The sequence below is a fragment of the Carcharodon carcharias genome, chromosome 3, assembly GCF_017639515.1.
Source record: "Carcharodon carcharias isolate sCarCar2 chromosome 3, sCarCar2.pri, whole genome shotgun sequence".
Lineage (NCBI taxonomy): Eukaryota > Metazoa > Chordata > Chondrichthyes > Lamniformes > Lamnidae > Carcharodon > Carcharodon carcharias.
In genome coordinates this window covers 112,411,761-112,427,034 of record NC_054469.1, presented here as the reverse complement: position 1 = coordinate 112,427,034, position 15,274 = coordinate 112,411,761, and the positions used below count along the sequence as shown (strand labels likewise).

The 15,274-nt window shown below is 40.8% G+C and overlaps 1 protein-coding gene across 7 annotated transcripts in view; it reads right to left on the bottom strand.

The window, feature by feature from the left end:
• Window positions 1–658: 658 nt before the first annotated feature.
• ppp1r9a (protein phosphatase 1, regulatory subunit 9A) overlaps window positions 659–15,274 on the bottom strand; it is a 354,624-nt gene continuing 340,008 nt past the window's right edge. For 5 of the 7 annotated variants that reach the window (XM_041184446.1, XM_041184450.1, XM_041184447.1 and 2 more), the window contains 3 exons: window positions 11,019–11,042; window positions 7,126–7,308; window positions 659–3,185 (listed from right to left, as the gene is read on the bottom strand). In XM_041184446.1, the coding sequence (XP_041040380.1) occupies window positions 3,027–3,185; window positions 7,126–7,308; window positions 11,019–11,042 (366 nt within the window). In that variant the 3' untranslated portion in view covers window positions 659–3,026. The remainder of the gene's footprint in view (window positions 3,186–7,125; window positions 7,309–11,018; window positions 11,043–15,274) is intronic. The other 2 variants (XM_041184448.1, XM_041184451.1) reach the window with 1 other exon arrangement.

Genomic DNA, 15,274 nt, shown 5'->3' with positions numbered 1-15,274 from the left:
AGAAATCTTATCTCTGAAGGTCGTGTGTCTTTGGAACTCTCTTCCCCAAAAAGCGGTGGAAGCAGGGTCTTTGAATATTTTTAAGGCAGTGCTAGACAGATTCTAGATTATCAAGGGGGTGAAAGGTTATCAGGGGTAGGCAGCAGGTTACAATCAGATCAGCCGTGATCTTATTGAATGGGAGAGCAGGCTTGAAGGTCCGAGTGGCTACTCCTGCTCCTAGTTCATACAGATACATCCTTTTGGCCAAACTAGTTGAAAGGAAGGGCACAATTCATTACAGAGCATTACATGAAATGTCACTCCTAACATTACTTTTCTTTCTCTTTGCAAGTTTTAATATTTATCAATGGGGTGGATGAGAGAGATCACCTGTTCAACCGGATACTGCTGGAAGCCAAGAAAGGGTAACTGAGAAGGATAGGTGACATCTTAACAATAAGCAACAGAAAGAAATATTGTAGCAATTGGGGAATAAAAGTATAGAAGGGCAAACCAAATGCAGCACAGTGGCCAGAAGATACAAATGAAGTGCATTACATCACAGCACTTTTCTAAACAGACCAGTAGCCCAAAGTGAGTTTGGTTCCAACTTATTTAAATTAGCTGCACTGCGCTGTAAAACTGTTAAAACTATACAAATTACAGTAGGCTTATATTTAGTACAGATCCTCTTTGTTAATAATCAAACTTTACTGATAAATCTCTGGATTAACAGATGAATCAGTCTATTACACTTTGAATCAAAAACAGTTTTAAACCCCATCAGTGGCATGTATCCAAAAAAGAGAACTGTAGCAACTCATCTACAAACAGAAATATAATAAACCTCTTTGATAGCAGGAGAAATGGCTTATAAAAATCCACTAAATTAGTTTAATTAAATGCCCATATTTGTCTGCTGCTTAATTTAAAACAATTATAGTGAAAGTGCGTAATGCCACATGTTGAGTATATTTCATTGTCAAAATTTGCATGAAAATATGTTCAACTATTTGGTGCTGTTGCAGTCTTTAATTGCTTTAAATAAAATGTGAACTACTGGCTCTAATTAATGACAGAAGCAACTATAAACGAAATTGATTATACAGTGATGGTGAAGACAGGAAACTGTTGTTTTCAGCTATTCATTGCAGTTATTCATTAATGATGTGCATTACTTTTGCTTACATTGCACAATACATGGGTGCAAATCTAGTTACTTAACTAAGAAACAGGAGGAATGATTTTAATTCAAAAAACATACAAAGGACCATACAAATTACATTTTTAGATACATTTTTGGGCATTTTTAGAATATGTTATGTAATGTTATCTCAACAAAGCTATCTGGTTAACCCCTCAAACCATATGAGATAATATGTAGACATACTAAAAGAAATCTTGTTCACATATAAAACACCGGTCTTATGAAACATCCTTTCATTTTTTTAAAGAAGTTGGGGCATTGACTCAGTAATATCCAACTGAGGAGTCAAATACTTTATGACTAGTAAAACTAAATACAGGATAAGCTGAGATCTGATTTTAGAAACAGTAAAATGGGTCAAATTTCAAATCATGAGACACACAAATGCATATTTACCATAAAAAAGTTATCAATATAGGCAATAGCAAACATGTTTCCTTAATTTACGATCAGACCCAAAAACCTTAATACAATAGCTTCCTACTGATTTTGCTGAATTGGCACATTACTGAATTTATGTACTTATAAGTGGAATAAAAAAGATGATATTCAGTAGAAATTCTTCAACCACTCAACAACAGGTTGATCAAGTTTTTTTAAAACATGGCCCCATTTGATTAATCATCCTTTTCCATCCCCATTTCCCAGATCAAAACAAGCCCCTTAGATCCTTAGCAATATAAAATTCCACATAAATGTTTTTATATTTGTTACCCAGCCAGTTAAAAATCAATTTCAATAACAAATTATAAATAGTTATATTTTGGCCCAACGTATCTATTTTGTTTTAAATATAATCCCCACTTTGGAAAATCTTCATTATGGCAGCTAAACAGAGTTATCTACATGTGACTTTAAATAGGAGTACTGAAACTCTCAGCTAACCTCCATTAAACTTATGCAATCAATATAATACAGAACAATGGAGTGCACAAAAATATTCTACCACTTGTGTAAATTTCTTTTAAGTCTTTACAAAAGCTTTCTTATTGGTGGAGTAAAATGGGTATTCATCCTTACCACAGCTATCTTCTACATCACACAGTGGCACTGCAAGAAGTATTATGTGGTATGTCCATTAAATTTCAGTGCAATATGCAGGTCTTAGAAATTGCTTAGTCTAGGTCCTCTACTGTTCATTCCTTTGATTTACAGGAAATAAAATATTTTGATGAGAAAATGATTTGCATATACAGTAATTTTATGTAATGCAGAGATTTGGGAAACTGTAAACTCTTTAATTCTCAAAGATATGAAGGTTTTGGGAAAAGGCAGCAGTTCATGAAAGGACCAAGTTCCTTTTTTTAAACTTAAAAAATTGGCACCTAAATACTGAAGTAACATTATTTTCATTTGAACTGAAGTAATCTTATAGAAATGCTTAAAAAGGGTCAAAGATTATCCACATTTTTTTAAAGACTGCATGAAAATAGATATTACAATTGTACGGCCTTAACTTCCAAATCTAACACAGTCATACATCTGCAGGTCCCTCTATTAGGCTTCATTCAGTTTAGTGCTAAAGCAAGGGAGAATCACAAAGGTCTTCTATAGGTGCCAGTTTGTGGAATGGTAAACTTAACAGTAGTACAAAAATGCCACTGATTTTGTCTTTTTATGATAGCTACCAAAACATCACTAATTCTGAGGTGTTTGGCAAATTTGAGATCTGAAGTACATTTTTGTCAAAATCTGTACATGTTGACAGCTCTGCTGCACATGATAACGCAGTTTGGGTTAATATTAAAATCCTTTCAAGTCTTTCTTAATAACCCAGACCTTCTATCAGTCTTATTCAGTGTCAGGCTCTGCTGTTGAAAATAATGATTTGATTTTCTTATTCTTTTTCAGAAGCTGTTCCTGTTCCTTTTTTTCTCCGTTTTTCCCTTTGTTTCTCTAACTTCTGTTGCGCTTTGCGGGCTTTTTCAACTGATGACTTCAGCTCCTTTAGCTTCTTTTTGATGATTGCCCGATCTTGAGATGCAATACCTAATGCCTGGAGTGAAGAAACATTCAGAGCTGTATTTAACATAAAATATACAATAATTTTAACTGAGCATCCAGCTTGCATCTAGGTGCAAAAATATTACTAAAACCAAAACTGTTTGAAGTACACACCAAGTCTACCAGCGCCTGTAAAGAGAAAGGACAAGTTAATATTTTGGATAGAAACCCTTTGTCAAAACTGAAAAAGGAAGGCAACTAAGACTTTACAGTGCTAACCAAAACTAAGAGGAAGTCAGGGAACAACTGGTAAAGATTGTGGGGCCTAATATTCTGAACATTCCAATTCTAAGTAGCTCATTTCTTTTCCCTAAGTCAGCTAAATGTGTGATGTATACTTCAACACATTAACACCAAATAAAATTACAGAGATTACTTGGAATCATGCAAATTAAATCTTCATTTGCCTGACATGAAGTGAATACTCTATTCCTCTAGATACAATATCACTTACCTGTGATCACAGAACTAAAGTACAGCTTAGCACAAGGGTACTAAGGAACCTCAAGGGTGCAGAGGAATACTTCTGAATTTTAACTAGTTAAAATTAAGAAGCTTATCAATAAGAGCACAGGTAAGCTTTTGACTACTTGCCGAGTTAGGACTGCCTACATATTTGGACATTGATTTGCAGTGTTATCTGTAGCAGTGTTGAAAGATAGGTGTACTTCTCCATGTTCCATCAGTGACTCACTGTCTGATCAACAGTGCCCTGTTGCATAGTGGATCTGCCTGATTGCATTGGATTCTATATGGAGCTCAGATAGCTCCCCAAACCAAAAGCAAAATACTGCAGATGCTGGAAATCTGAAAGAATAACAGAAAAGGTTGGAGACCTTCAGTGGGTCCAACAGCATCTGTCGAAAGAAAACAAGTTGTTCGATGCACTGATTGTTTACAGGTCATTTTACTGCGTTAGACCTGTGTGTGGTCATTGGGTTTTTTATTACATCTTTGCTCTGTTCTTCTATAAATTTGGTTTGTGTGCACCTCTGAGGAAGATGCAGCTACCAAAACATTAACTGACTTGTGTTCCCTTGGTAGATGCTGCATTAGCTGCTGGAAGTAACCAGCATTTTGTGTGTTTGTTCTACTTACCCTTATTCCACCCCAAAGACATTAGTTACAAGTCAATAATTAGACAACTGAGAAAGGAGGTTGAGCTCTCACTTGGCAGAAAACAGGCATCAGAAACTTTATATGATGGCAAGGTGAACACCGCAACTTACCACAAAACGTGCAAGCACAATGCCGTCATTCTTCTGACCACATGGTGAACACACCCAATGCTTCCTTAAACAATGGTTCTTTCAATTGAATCTACACATCTTTAGCAGTAACCCTTGCATCTCTGCATCCCAATAAAAGTAGGCATCAGATCCTGGATATATAAGCCTGTATTCACATGTCTGTCCTTTAGGTAATGTCTTCAAGGGCAGAATTTTCACCTCGGTGAGTGGATGCACGCTCGACCCGCTCGAGCGTGAAGTGACACTTGATGACATCAGGCGAGCATCCCGACATCAACACGCAGTCGCACGATACTTTGGTCAGCGGGCGCGCATGGGAATCAACAGCACACCCGCCAACAATTAGAAAGCCTATTAAGGCCATTAAAGTATTAATTAACTTAAATTTTTTGCTGCCCATGCAACCTTATGGTTGGTGGGCAACAAAAAGGTCAAGTGGCCTTTGCACTTTTTAGGAAACCTCATCCAAGGATGGGATGAGGTTTCCAATAGCAAATAAAACTAAAATAAAAAATTTTACATTTCATTCATAACATGTCCCTCCTCAGGTGACAGGATCACAGCTACTTGGATCAGAATTTTGCCCCGGTTGGGCGGGGGCAGTCGGGAAGCCGGACTCTGATTTCATGCTGGCGGACCAATTAAGGCCCACCCAGCGTGAAACACGTGCTGCAGCGCTCAGAGTCACATAAGGGGACATGTTTTTTAACATTTAAAATTCGTTATTTTTGATTTTCAGAAATGTTCATCTCCCTGAGGCAGCTCTGTGCCTCAGGGAGCTTTTCCAGCATGTACCCGTGCGCACGCGCAAAGTTCCTCACTCGCCCTCCTCTCCCCCCACCGCACAGGCAGCGCTGATCACTGCAGCACGCACTTCACGCTGGGTAGGCCTTAATCGGCCCGCCAGCATGAAATCACAGTCCGGCCCCGATCGCGGTCAGCTTCCCGATCACCCCCACCGAGCCCACCCGACCTGGGCAAAATTCTGCGCCAAGTAGCTATTCTCCAGAGCCTCAGGATTTCATCATTAGCTCCATGAAGGATATTTGTCCTTAGTTTCATGAAAGGGTTAATGCAGAACAGCTTGTGATGAGCCACCTTAATGTTCTACACATCTGCGTCTAATGCTGTGCTTTAGACTTACTGGTGACCCTAATCCAGTGTCTGATGTAAGGGGCACTAGCAAATAAAGATGCCTGTTGTGAGGCTGACTACTGCTTCACTGAGGAGAATGACAAGCTGATATAGGCAAATTATTAATATGCTTCATAGCTAATGGATGTGTTTTTTTGTGGCTGATGAAATTTAATGCAGGCAAGTATGATGTGAAACATTTGGAAGTAAAAATGAGAAGAGGCAATATAAACTAAATGGTACAATTTTAAAGAGAGTGCAGGAACAGAGATACTTGGGGGTTCACATATGCAAATCTTTGAAGCAGGCAGGTCAGGTCAATAAAGCTGTTTAAAATAATGCATTTGGGATCCTTGGCTTTGCATATAGAGACAGAGGCCCCAATATTTATGGCTGAACGTGGCCAAAGAACCTGACAAGACTGGGGACATGGAGATCCTGCCAAATTTCATGGCTGAATTTTTTTAAAAATTCTGTTTCCCACCCAGCAGCTAGCTAAAGTGATAGTCTGGCCAGCTGCCAAATGGAAAGATCAGAGGCAGGGGACTGCAGCTGGGGGTCCAGGGTGGGGGGAGAGAGACTCCCAGCATTCAGGCTACAAAATGGTGGAGAGGGGGCTTTAGAGAGATAGAGAGACAGAGAGAGAGAGAGAGAGGAGAGGGGGTGAGGGGGAGAGAAAAAGCAGGGAGTTGGGACACAGGGAGACTGGTGATTGTGACAGGAGCTGGAGTGAAGCAGTGATTGGTAGAAGAGAGACTGAAGTCTTTCTTAAGAGGCCGAGGGGGAAGGGTGGAGCACTCCTGCTCCACATGGCCGCAAAGTGTGCTATAAAAAGCAGGGAATAATTGGATCAGAACATATAAATTTAATTCAGTGGCTATTTTAAAGTCATGTCATAGAATGATACACCACTGAAGGAGGCCAGTTACCCCACTGTGCCTGTGCTAGCTCTGTCCTTATTTTTATACAAGCCTTTGTTTTTATATTATTTACAGTAAATTAAGAAAACACCCCATAGAGTTGTTCGTTTCTCTGGAGTACAGACCAAGGACATGCAAAATGTAAAACAGAGATGCTACAGAAGTACTTTTGGCAAGAGGATGAAATTACAGGACAACAAGATTCAACTGCAGTCACCATTATAAATGGGACATGGGAATTTAGAAAGTAAAATCTGACAAGTGGCATGCATCCAAGATTTGATAATCACATTAATTATATATGAGTAATTTCTTACAGCCATGGTCCCTGGTGCATTCAATTTTCTGTCAGCATCCATTTAAGAATTGGCAAAAATACTTCTCGTGCAAACGTTTTGACAGCTGAGTGTGCAGTAACAAAAAATACAACAAATATTACTGAATTGTAATTTTGTAATTCATTACTTTTGTACCTGTTTTTGGGCTACCTTTCAGAGGCAGCTTGGGTTGTGGACTTTTCCAGGCCAGGCATTGACAAGATGCAGTATACCATTTCTAATAGTTGAGCTATGGATATATTTTGTGAGCTGAGCTAATAAATGACCAAGTCTTTTTAGAATTTATTTACCTTAAGTTTACTTCCGTCCAGCTGCAGCAGTTGTTCTCCATCAATGCTTTTGGCAGTAAATTGTGGAATATATTGTTCCATGTTCAGTCCCATAAGCCAATGAGAAACCTGATGGGTGCTCCAATCCAAGACAGCACAAGTCTTCCATTGATTGTGTTTTGGTGATTGTCCTTCATCGAGGATCTTTTAGAAAATAACAACAGAGAAACTCAGAGTAATGATTGCGATAATCAGCAATTTGTTTATTATTATATAACCATAATATAGTTAAACAGGTTATCAGCAGAAATTGAGTTCATTACAACTTATTTACATTTTTTCTTTTCTTTCTAAAATAATTTTCTCACCTGGAAATTTCTTGTAGGGAGAAGTTCAAATGTGAACTAACCATCACTTACTGAAATAGGGTGCAGAAAATCTCCAATTTAACTCTTGGTATAATTCTTTAGCACAAGCTCCAGGATTAAATGTGAAACTTTTCTGAATTACAGGCTCTGATTTTAACTCTCTTTCCTGCCTTTGCTCCCTGCCTGGCAGAAACTGGACAGGTGGAGATTTTTAAAAAGCACAGGATTTCCCCCTGTAACCCAGCTACTTCTCATTGAGTCCTGATATTTACTTCTCTTTTGAACAGACAAGCAAGACACCCACAGGAAGGCAGCAAGGTTCTTTTCTAACTATGTAGATTGAGTCCTGATGATTGTTTGATAGTCCCAAATAACTGCCCGCAGAAATTATATTCCTCATTGGTTTTAATCCACTTCTTAGCCTGCACTGCGAGGTTTCAGATTCCTTCTCCTGCTATTTTTGTTTTTTCCATCCTCACTGTGGATGAATTAAGATGCTGATTTATTGTGCAATTATGCTTCTCATTAGTATGAAAGAATCATGCCTCTAAACAAATGCTTTGACTATCAGAAGGTGGTACTGGGCTGAGTTTTAATGAAGAAATACTAATGAAGATAATAGTGCTCAACGTAAAATGTAAATCAGACAGCGATTTCTAGTGGTCACACATGTACAGCTAGATGCAGAAATTAATAAATTGAGCCCGAATTTCTGTGCAGATGAAGGGGGCCCCCGGCACAGCCGAAATGGCGTTGGAGGCCCAAATTCTGAAGTCCTGCCCCCAAATCTGACCCCCACCATTTTTGCAGGGGCGCAGGGGTGGAAGAGAATGGGGGCAGGTTGCACTTTGCACACCTGTGGTCCATGGAAACAACTGCATGTTAAAGTGCAGTTGCCTTCAGTCAGATCCAATTTTCACAAGTGGGAAGTCCCTAAATACGACTTGTGCACTTTAGACCTATCAGAAGACCTAAAATTAATGGAGTTCTTTGGAGAGGTAGGGTACCCTACTGGAGAAGTAAGGTACCCTTTTGGATATGGTCCTGGGACACCTTTGGGAGAACTCAGGTGCCCTTTGGGATTGTTGAAAGTGGTAAAAGTAAATGTGCATAACAAGTGGATAAACTAATTGGAACTGTCAAGGCATTTAAATCTCCTGCCCTTTAAATGTTTGGGGAAAAAAAACTCCCTTCAATGTAAAAAAAAAATCAGTGCTTGCCATTTCACTCTGTCTATTGACAAAAGCCCGAGGGCTATCATCATAAGGTTAGTGCTGTATGACTGATTTCACAACCTCTCATTATCACAATGGGATGCCTGTCAATTTACAGTTTGATTTATAGCTCCAAATGCTTATTATGTCTTTGACCTGGACTATGAATACAAATCCTTGTTGTTATAAGGTATTAGGCAGTGAGGGAACTTAAATGTAGTGAATACGATCTTCATCAATGAGTGCGTATTTTTAAATAGTGATTTTATCAATAGACATTTAGAACTTTATTTTACTTCCTCTCAGCATGGGTCCTAGGGTCTGCTCAGTGGAGACTGGGTGATTCGGTATGGTGCGCGTAAAGGCAAAAGGTGGCTGAGGGTATAGGTTGGCATTAAGTTAGCATAGAGGCTATAAAGGGCCATGGGGGTTGGGTGGGGAGCATAGGTTGGCATGGAGGGTATGAGGGGCCATGGGGGATGGGTGGGAGTGAGGTGTGAGGATGTGAAGGCTCGAGGTCTGTTTTCTGTATTTTTTTGCAGATGGGACAAAGTGCTGGATCAGAGAGGCTGGCCTTTCACCCAGCCCGCCTCCACAGTCTCTGTGCTGCCCCAAACTACTTCCAGGATCGGCGGGCATGATTCCCATTACACCCCGATCCCGGAAACGAAAATTGGACATTCGGGAATGCTTTCCTGAAGTCGGGTTTGCGGAGACAGGAATTTTCCCGACTCTGTGTTCCCAGCCCAGGAGCAAAAGTTCAGGCTTTGCTGTCTGAATTGCCTTGATCCTCCAAAACCTATGAGAGACATCACAATAAAATAGATGGAACAGTATGAAGTTGAATACTTACGTGATCTTTGCACACTAAACTTGCCGGAAAAAATTAGAACTTGTCCATTCCAGTGCAAGTAAATTTTTAATGGCATGATAAGTCTTAATTACTGTCAAACTTCTCTGGCACTGAAAATAACATTTACAAGAATGGAATCTTGCTCCTTCAAATTTCAATTGCTTAAAATTTTAAATAAATAAAAATATCTCTCTGTACAATTGCTTTTTGTCTCCCTCTCATCTTTCTTATCCTCTTCGTTTAACTTTCTGTGCCTGATTTGCAATTGAATTCAATATTCTAACTGACATTTCCTGGTTTAGACTCTCTGTTACAAACAACAGAAAATGCTGGAAAAACTCAGCAGGTCTAGCAGCATCTGTGGAGAGAGAAACAGAGTTAACATTTGAAATCCATATGACTCTTCTTCAGAGCTGAAGAGAAGCAGAAATGTGGTGAAATGTATACTGTTTAAGGGGGGTGGAACAGGTCAAGCTGGATAGAAGGCCAAAGGCTTTGTGGGAACAAAGGAGAGATTGACAAAAATATCATGAAAAAAAGTACAAAAAGAGTGATAATGGTAAGGGCTAAAAAAGGTGCTGATGGTGGCATTGAGGTAAGAAAGCAGAATGTGATGATAAGGTTATTTCTAACATTAATGCCACAATCAGCACATTTTTTAGCCCTTACCATTATCACTCTTTTTGCCCTTTTGTTCATGACATCTTTGTCAATCTCTCCTTTGTCCCCACCTATCGCTGGCCTTCTATCCTGCTTGATCTGCTCCACCAACCCCACCCCCCCACCCTTAAACAGTATAAATTTCATCACATTTCCGCTCTTTAGCTTTGAAGAAGGGTCATATGGACTTGAAACATTAACGCTGTTTCTCCCTCCACAGATGTTGCTTGACCTGCTGAGTTTTTCCAGCATTTTCAGTTGTTGTTTCAGATTTCCAGCATCCGCAGTATTTTGCTTTTATCTTAGACTCTCTGTTGTTCATTAACGATTCTTCAGTCTTATTGGTTAAGGAGTTACACCTTTGTTCACACATGTGCCAAATTCCCTGTAGAAGGTGCCATGGCATTTGGCTTTCTAATTACAAGTTCCAGTGCAAAATTTCCTGAAAGTCTGTGGGCAAGTGTAAGCCGTTCATTTATAGTCCAGCCCAATGTATTGCAAACTAATTAAACTCTGAATGTCAATTGACAATCATTGGTGACAAGTACAATTAATTTGAAAACTAATTGCCAAACAAAGTTTGCCAGATAATGAGTCTGAGCCAAAAGATTAACTCATTGAGGCACAATCAACTTATAATTCATCTGCATATGCATAGTCCCAAGAGTGAAACCACATGAACTACACGTTATATAGAATATTTGGCAATATTAGATTACATTTTGATAAGGATGTAACACACAAAATGCTTTACACAAGGTTAATGATGAGATGGAAAAATTAAAACTAACATGCTGGATATCTTTTCAAGCATCTCACCTTATCATCTATCATATCCAGGCTCTGCCAAGATAGCAACAAGAGAAATGAAGGAAGAATATTTCAGAACACAAAAAAAAGTAAGCAAATACATTAACAAAATTCATTAGTTCTCAAATGACCAGTAGATGTAACCCCCAATTTGGAACATTTTTTTGTTACACACCAAAAAAGATGATCAATCTGTTGCATTGAGTTGGGAGAAAAAATAATATTGCTTTTTTATAAAAAAATGTTTTTGCTTTAACTCAAATTACTTTACTTTCATTCTAGAATACCAGCCTTCCTACCTTCATGTTTTAGCATCTGTTTCTTAAATGATTCCATTATTTAAGGAATTACATAATGTGATGGGAAGATGTCAAGGTTGGTATTGTAGAGAGTTAAATAGGCCATAAAGCCTTCTTCAACCAAACCTCTCCAACTATTTTGTGTTTTATTCTGGTCCTCCTATTTTCTCATGGACGGGATGAGACTGTGCAGGTAAAATGTGATGGACAACTGATGACAGTGCAGGGAATGGAAAACTTTTCCACATTCGACACTGCTGATCAGTCCCAAGTTGACCATTGCACAGCACAGACCAAATGCAGAGCAGAACACTTTATGGAATTTGAAATGCTGAAACGCAGGTAACACGGAAGTCCTGCCGAATTTAATGGCAGAACTGCATTTAGATGTTTTTTGTCCATAGCACGGCTAGCAGATTGAGAGGCTGGCTGTCAGGTAGTAAGGCCTTCACTGGAAGGCTGAAATTGGGGAACAGTTGAGTAGTGGGGAAGGGAGATTGGATTGCGGGTCAGCTGGAAAGCGAGTAGTGTGCTTTGGACTGCAGGTTGGGGAGATTGTAGAGTGGGCTTCGGGCTGCAGGTTGGGAGATTGCGGAGAGTCTTTCAGACAGCAGGTTGGAGAGTGTGTGGTGAGGCCTTTGGACTTGAGCTCAGGGGAGATCGCAAAGAGGCCTTCGGACTGTGTGAGTGGGCTTTGACTGGGGATTGGGGAGATGTGGATAGGCCTTCGGATTGTGGGTCGGGGAGAACTTGGGGCGGGGAATTCGGGTGGATTGTGGCATGGACTTTAGTTTGAAGGCTGGGGTGCTCACTGTGGGCGGGGTGGTCTCAAATTGCGGATCACAGGCAGATTTAATTGGGAGCAGGATTGGCAGCTCAACATTCCAGGGTATAGAACCTTCAGGTGAGACAGGGGAGGGGGTAAAAGAGGAGGAGGCATTGCATTATTAGTTAAGGAGTTAGTTACTGCAGTAAGGAGAAATGATATCTTGGAGGGGCTTTGTCAGTAGAGCTGAGGAATAATAAAGGGGCAGCCACATTGTTAGGTGTTTATTATAGACTGCTAGATAGTCAGCAGGAAATTGAAGAGCAAATATGTGCACAATTTGCGGAAGTGTGTAAAAACAATAACAATAGGATAATTATATTAGGTGATTTCAACTTTCCCAACATTAATTAGGATAGACATAGTGTTATGGGCTTGGATGGAGTGGATTTCTTGAAATGTGTACAGGAGAACTTTTTAGGTCAATATGTAGAGGGTCCAACAAGGAACGGCGCAGTGCTAGGCCTAATTCTGGGGAATGAAGCCGGACAGGTGGCTGAAGTGGTGGTGGGGGAGCATTTTAGTGATAGCGACCACAACATGGTACAATTTAAGCTTGTTATGGACAAAGAAATAGACAAGTTTCAAAAAAATGTTTTGGATTGGGGGAGAGTGGATTTTAGTAAAATAAGGCAGGATCAGGCCAAGGTAGACTGAGAACAGCTACTTGTGGGGAAATCTACAGAAGAGCAATGGGGGGGGGCGTTCAAAAACAAAATGGGAGGGTACATGCTCAACATGTTCCCTCTAGGGTGCTAGGAAGGAGTAACAAGCCCAGAGAACCATGGACGACCAGAGATATTCAGGATATGATGAGAAGGAAAAGAGCGGTTTTTAGCAGGTACAAGGGGAGCAAATCAACGGAGCAAATCTGCTATTCACGTAACCTTCTCATCTCTTCACAGAGCAAATTGTCCTCTTTCTTATGCAGACCCGGTCATCTACAGGATACGTCCAACGTTAACTGAGTACAGAAAGTGCAGGTTGGAGCTTAAGAAAGCAATTAGGAGAGCAAAGAGGGGATATGAGAAAGCTCTGGCTGGTAAAAGTAGGGAAAATCCCAAGATATTCTATAAATATATCAATGGAAAGAGGATGACCAGTGAAAGAGTAGGGCCCATTAGGGACCAAGGGGACAATCCATGGGTGGAGCCAGAGGACATCGGTAGGGTGTTGAACGAATGCTTCACATCCGTCTTCACCCAAGAGAATGAGGGTGAAGGTATGGAACTCAGGGAGAGGGACTGCGCAGTTCTTGAGCAAATTGATATAGGGAGTGACAAGGTATTGGAGATGTTGGCAGGCTTAAAAGCGGACAAATCTCCAGGCCCGGATGATTTGTTTCCTAGACTGCTGAGGGAGGAGATCGAGGGAGCTCTGACTCAAATTTTTAATTCCTCTCTGGCCACGGGGGAGGTGCCAGAGGACTAGAGAACAGCTATTGTGGTTCCGCTATTTAAGAAGGGTTATAGAGATAAGCCAGGGAACTACAGACCAGTGAGTCTCATGTCAGTGGTAGGGAAACTATTGGAGAAAATCTATCTCCACTTGGAGAGGCAAGGTTTGATCAGAGGTAGTCAGCATGGGTTTGTCAGAGGGAGGTCATGCCTAACAAATTTGATTGAATTTTTTGAGGGGGTGACCAGGTGTGTAAATGAGGGTAGTGCAGTTGATGTAGTTTATGTGGATTTCAGCAAAGCCTTTGACAAGGTCCCACATAGGAAACCTATAAAGAAGGCAAATGCACATGGGATACAGGGTAATTTGATAAGGTAGATTCAAAATTGGCTTAGTTGTAGGAGACAGAGGGTTATGACAGAAGGCTGCTTTAGTGACTGGAAGCCAGTGTCCAGTGGCGTACCACAGGGATCTGTGCTGGGTCCCCTTTTATTCTTCATTTATATAAATGACATAGATGACTATGTGGGGGGTAGGATTAGTAAGTTTGCAGATGACACAAAGATTGGCCGGGTGGTTAACAGTGAGGTTGAGTGTCTTGGGCTCCAGGAAGATATGGACGGGATGGTCAAATGGGCAAATAAGTGGCAGATGAAATTTAACCCTGAAGAGTGTGAGGTGATACACTTTGGAAGGAGTAATTTGACAAGTAAGTATTCAATGAACGGCGTGACACTAGGATGTTCTGAGGAATAAAGGGACCTTGGCGTATGTGTCCATAGATCTCTGAAGGCGGAGGGGCATGTTAGTGGGGTGGCGAAAAAGGCATTTGGGACACTTGCCTTTATCAATCGAGGCATAGATTACAAAAGTAGGGAGGTCATGTTGGAGTTGTATAGAACCTTGGTGAGGCCATAGCTGGAGTACTGTGTGCAGTTCTGGTCACCGCATTATAGGAAGGACGTGATTGCACTGGGGGTGGGGTGCAGAGGAGATTTACCAGGATGTTGCCTGGGATGAAACATTTAAGTTATGAAGAGAGGTTGGATAGACTTGGGTTATTTTCATTGGAGCAGAGAAGACTGAGGGGCGACCTGATCAAGTTGTACAAGATTATGAGGGGCATGGACAGAGTGGATAGGGAGCAGCTGTTCCCCTTAGTTGAAAGGTCAGTCATGAGGGGACGCAAGTTGAGGGTGAGGGGCAGGAGGTTTGGGGAGGGGTTGAGGAAAAACCTTTTTACCCAGAGGTTGGTGACGGTCTGGAATGTGTTGCTTGGGAGGGTGGTGGAGGCGGGTTGCTTCACATCCTTTAGAAAATACCTGGATGAGCACTTGGCATGTCATAACATTCAAGGCTATGGGCCAAGTGCTGGTAAATGGGATTAGGTAGGTAGGTCAGGTGTTTCTCACGTGTCAGTGCAGACTCAATGGGCCGAAAGGCCTCTTCTGCACTGTGTGATTCTGTGATTCTGAGATGGAAAATTGGATTGCGGAGAGGCAGGCTTGTTGCGGTCAGTTAGCTTGGAGGGCTGCAGGAAATATTCCTGTGCCTTCCAGTCCACAGCAGAGCAGGACAAACACTTATCTGCTGGTTCCAACTATTCCTGCCTCTCTTTAGTTTCCAGGTTTTCCCTCAGCCTTGGAAACCAGCTCACAGCCTTTACACATAAGTCTGTTAAAATCTGTGGCACCCACTCTCATTGGTATATTTAAATTACTGACCCGCCAATTGAGAGCAGA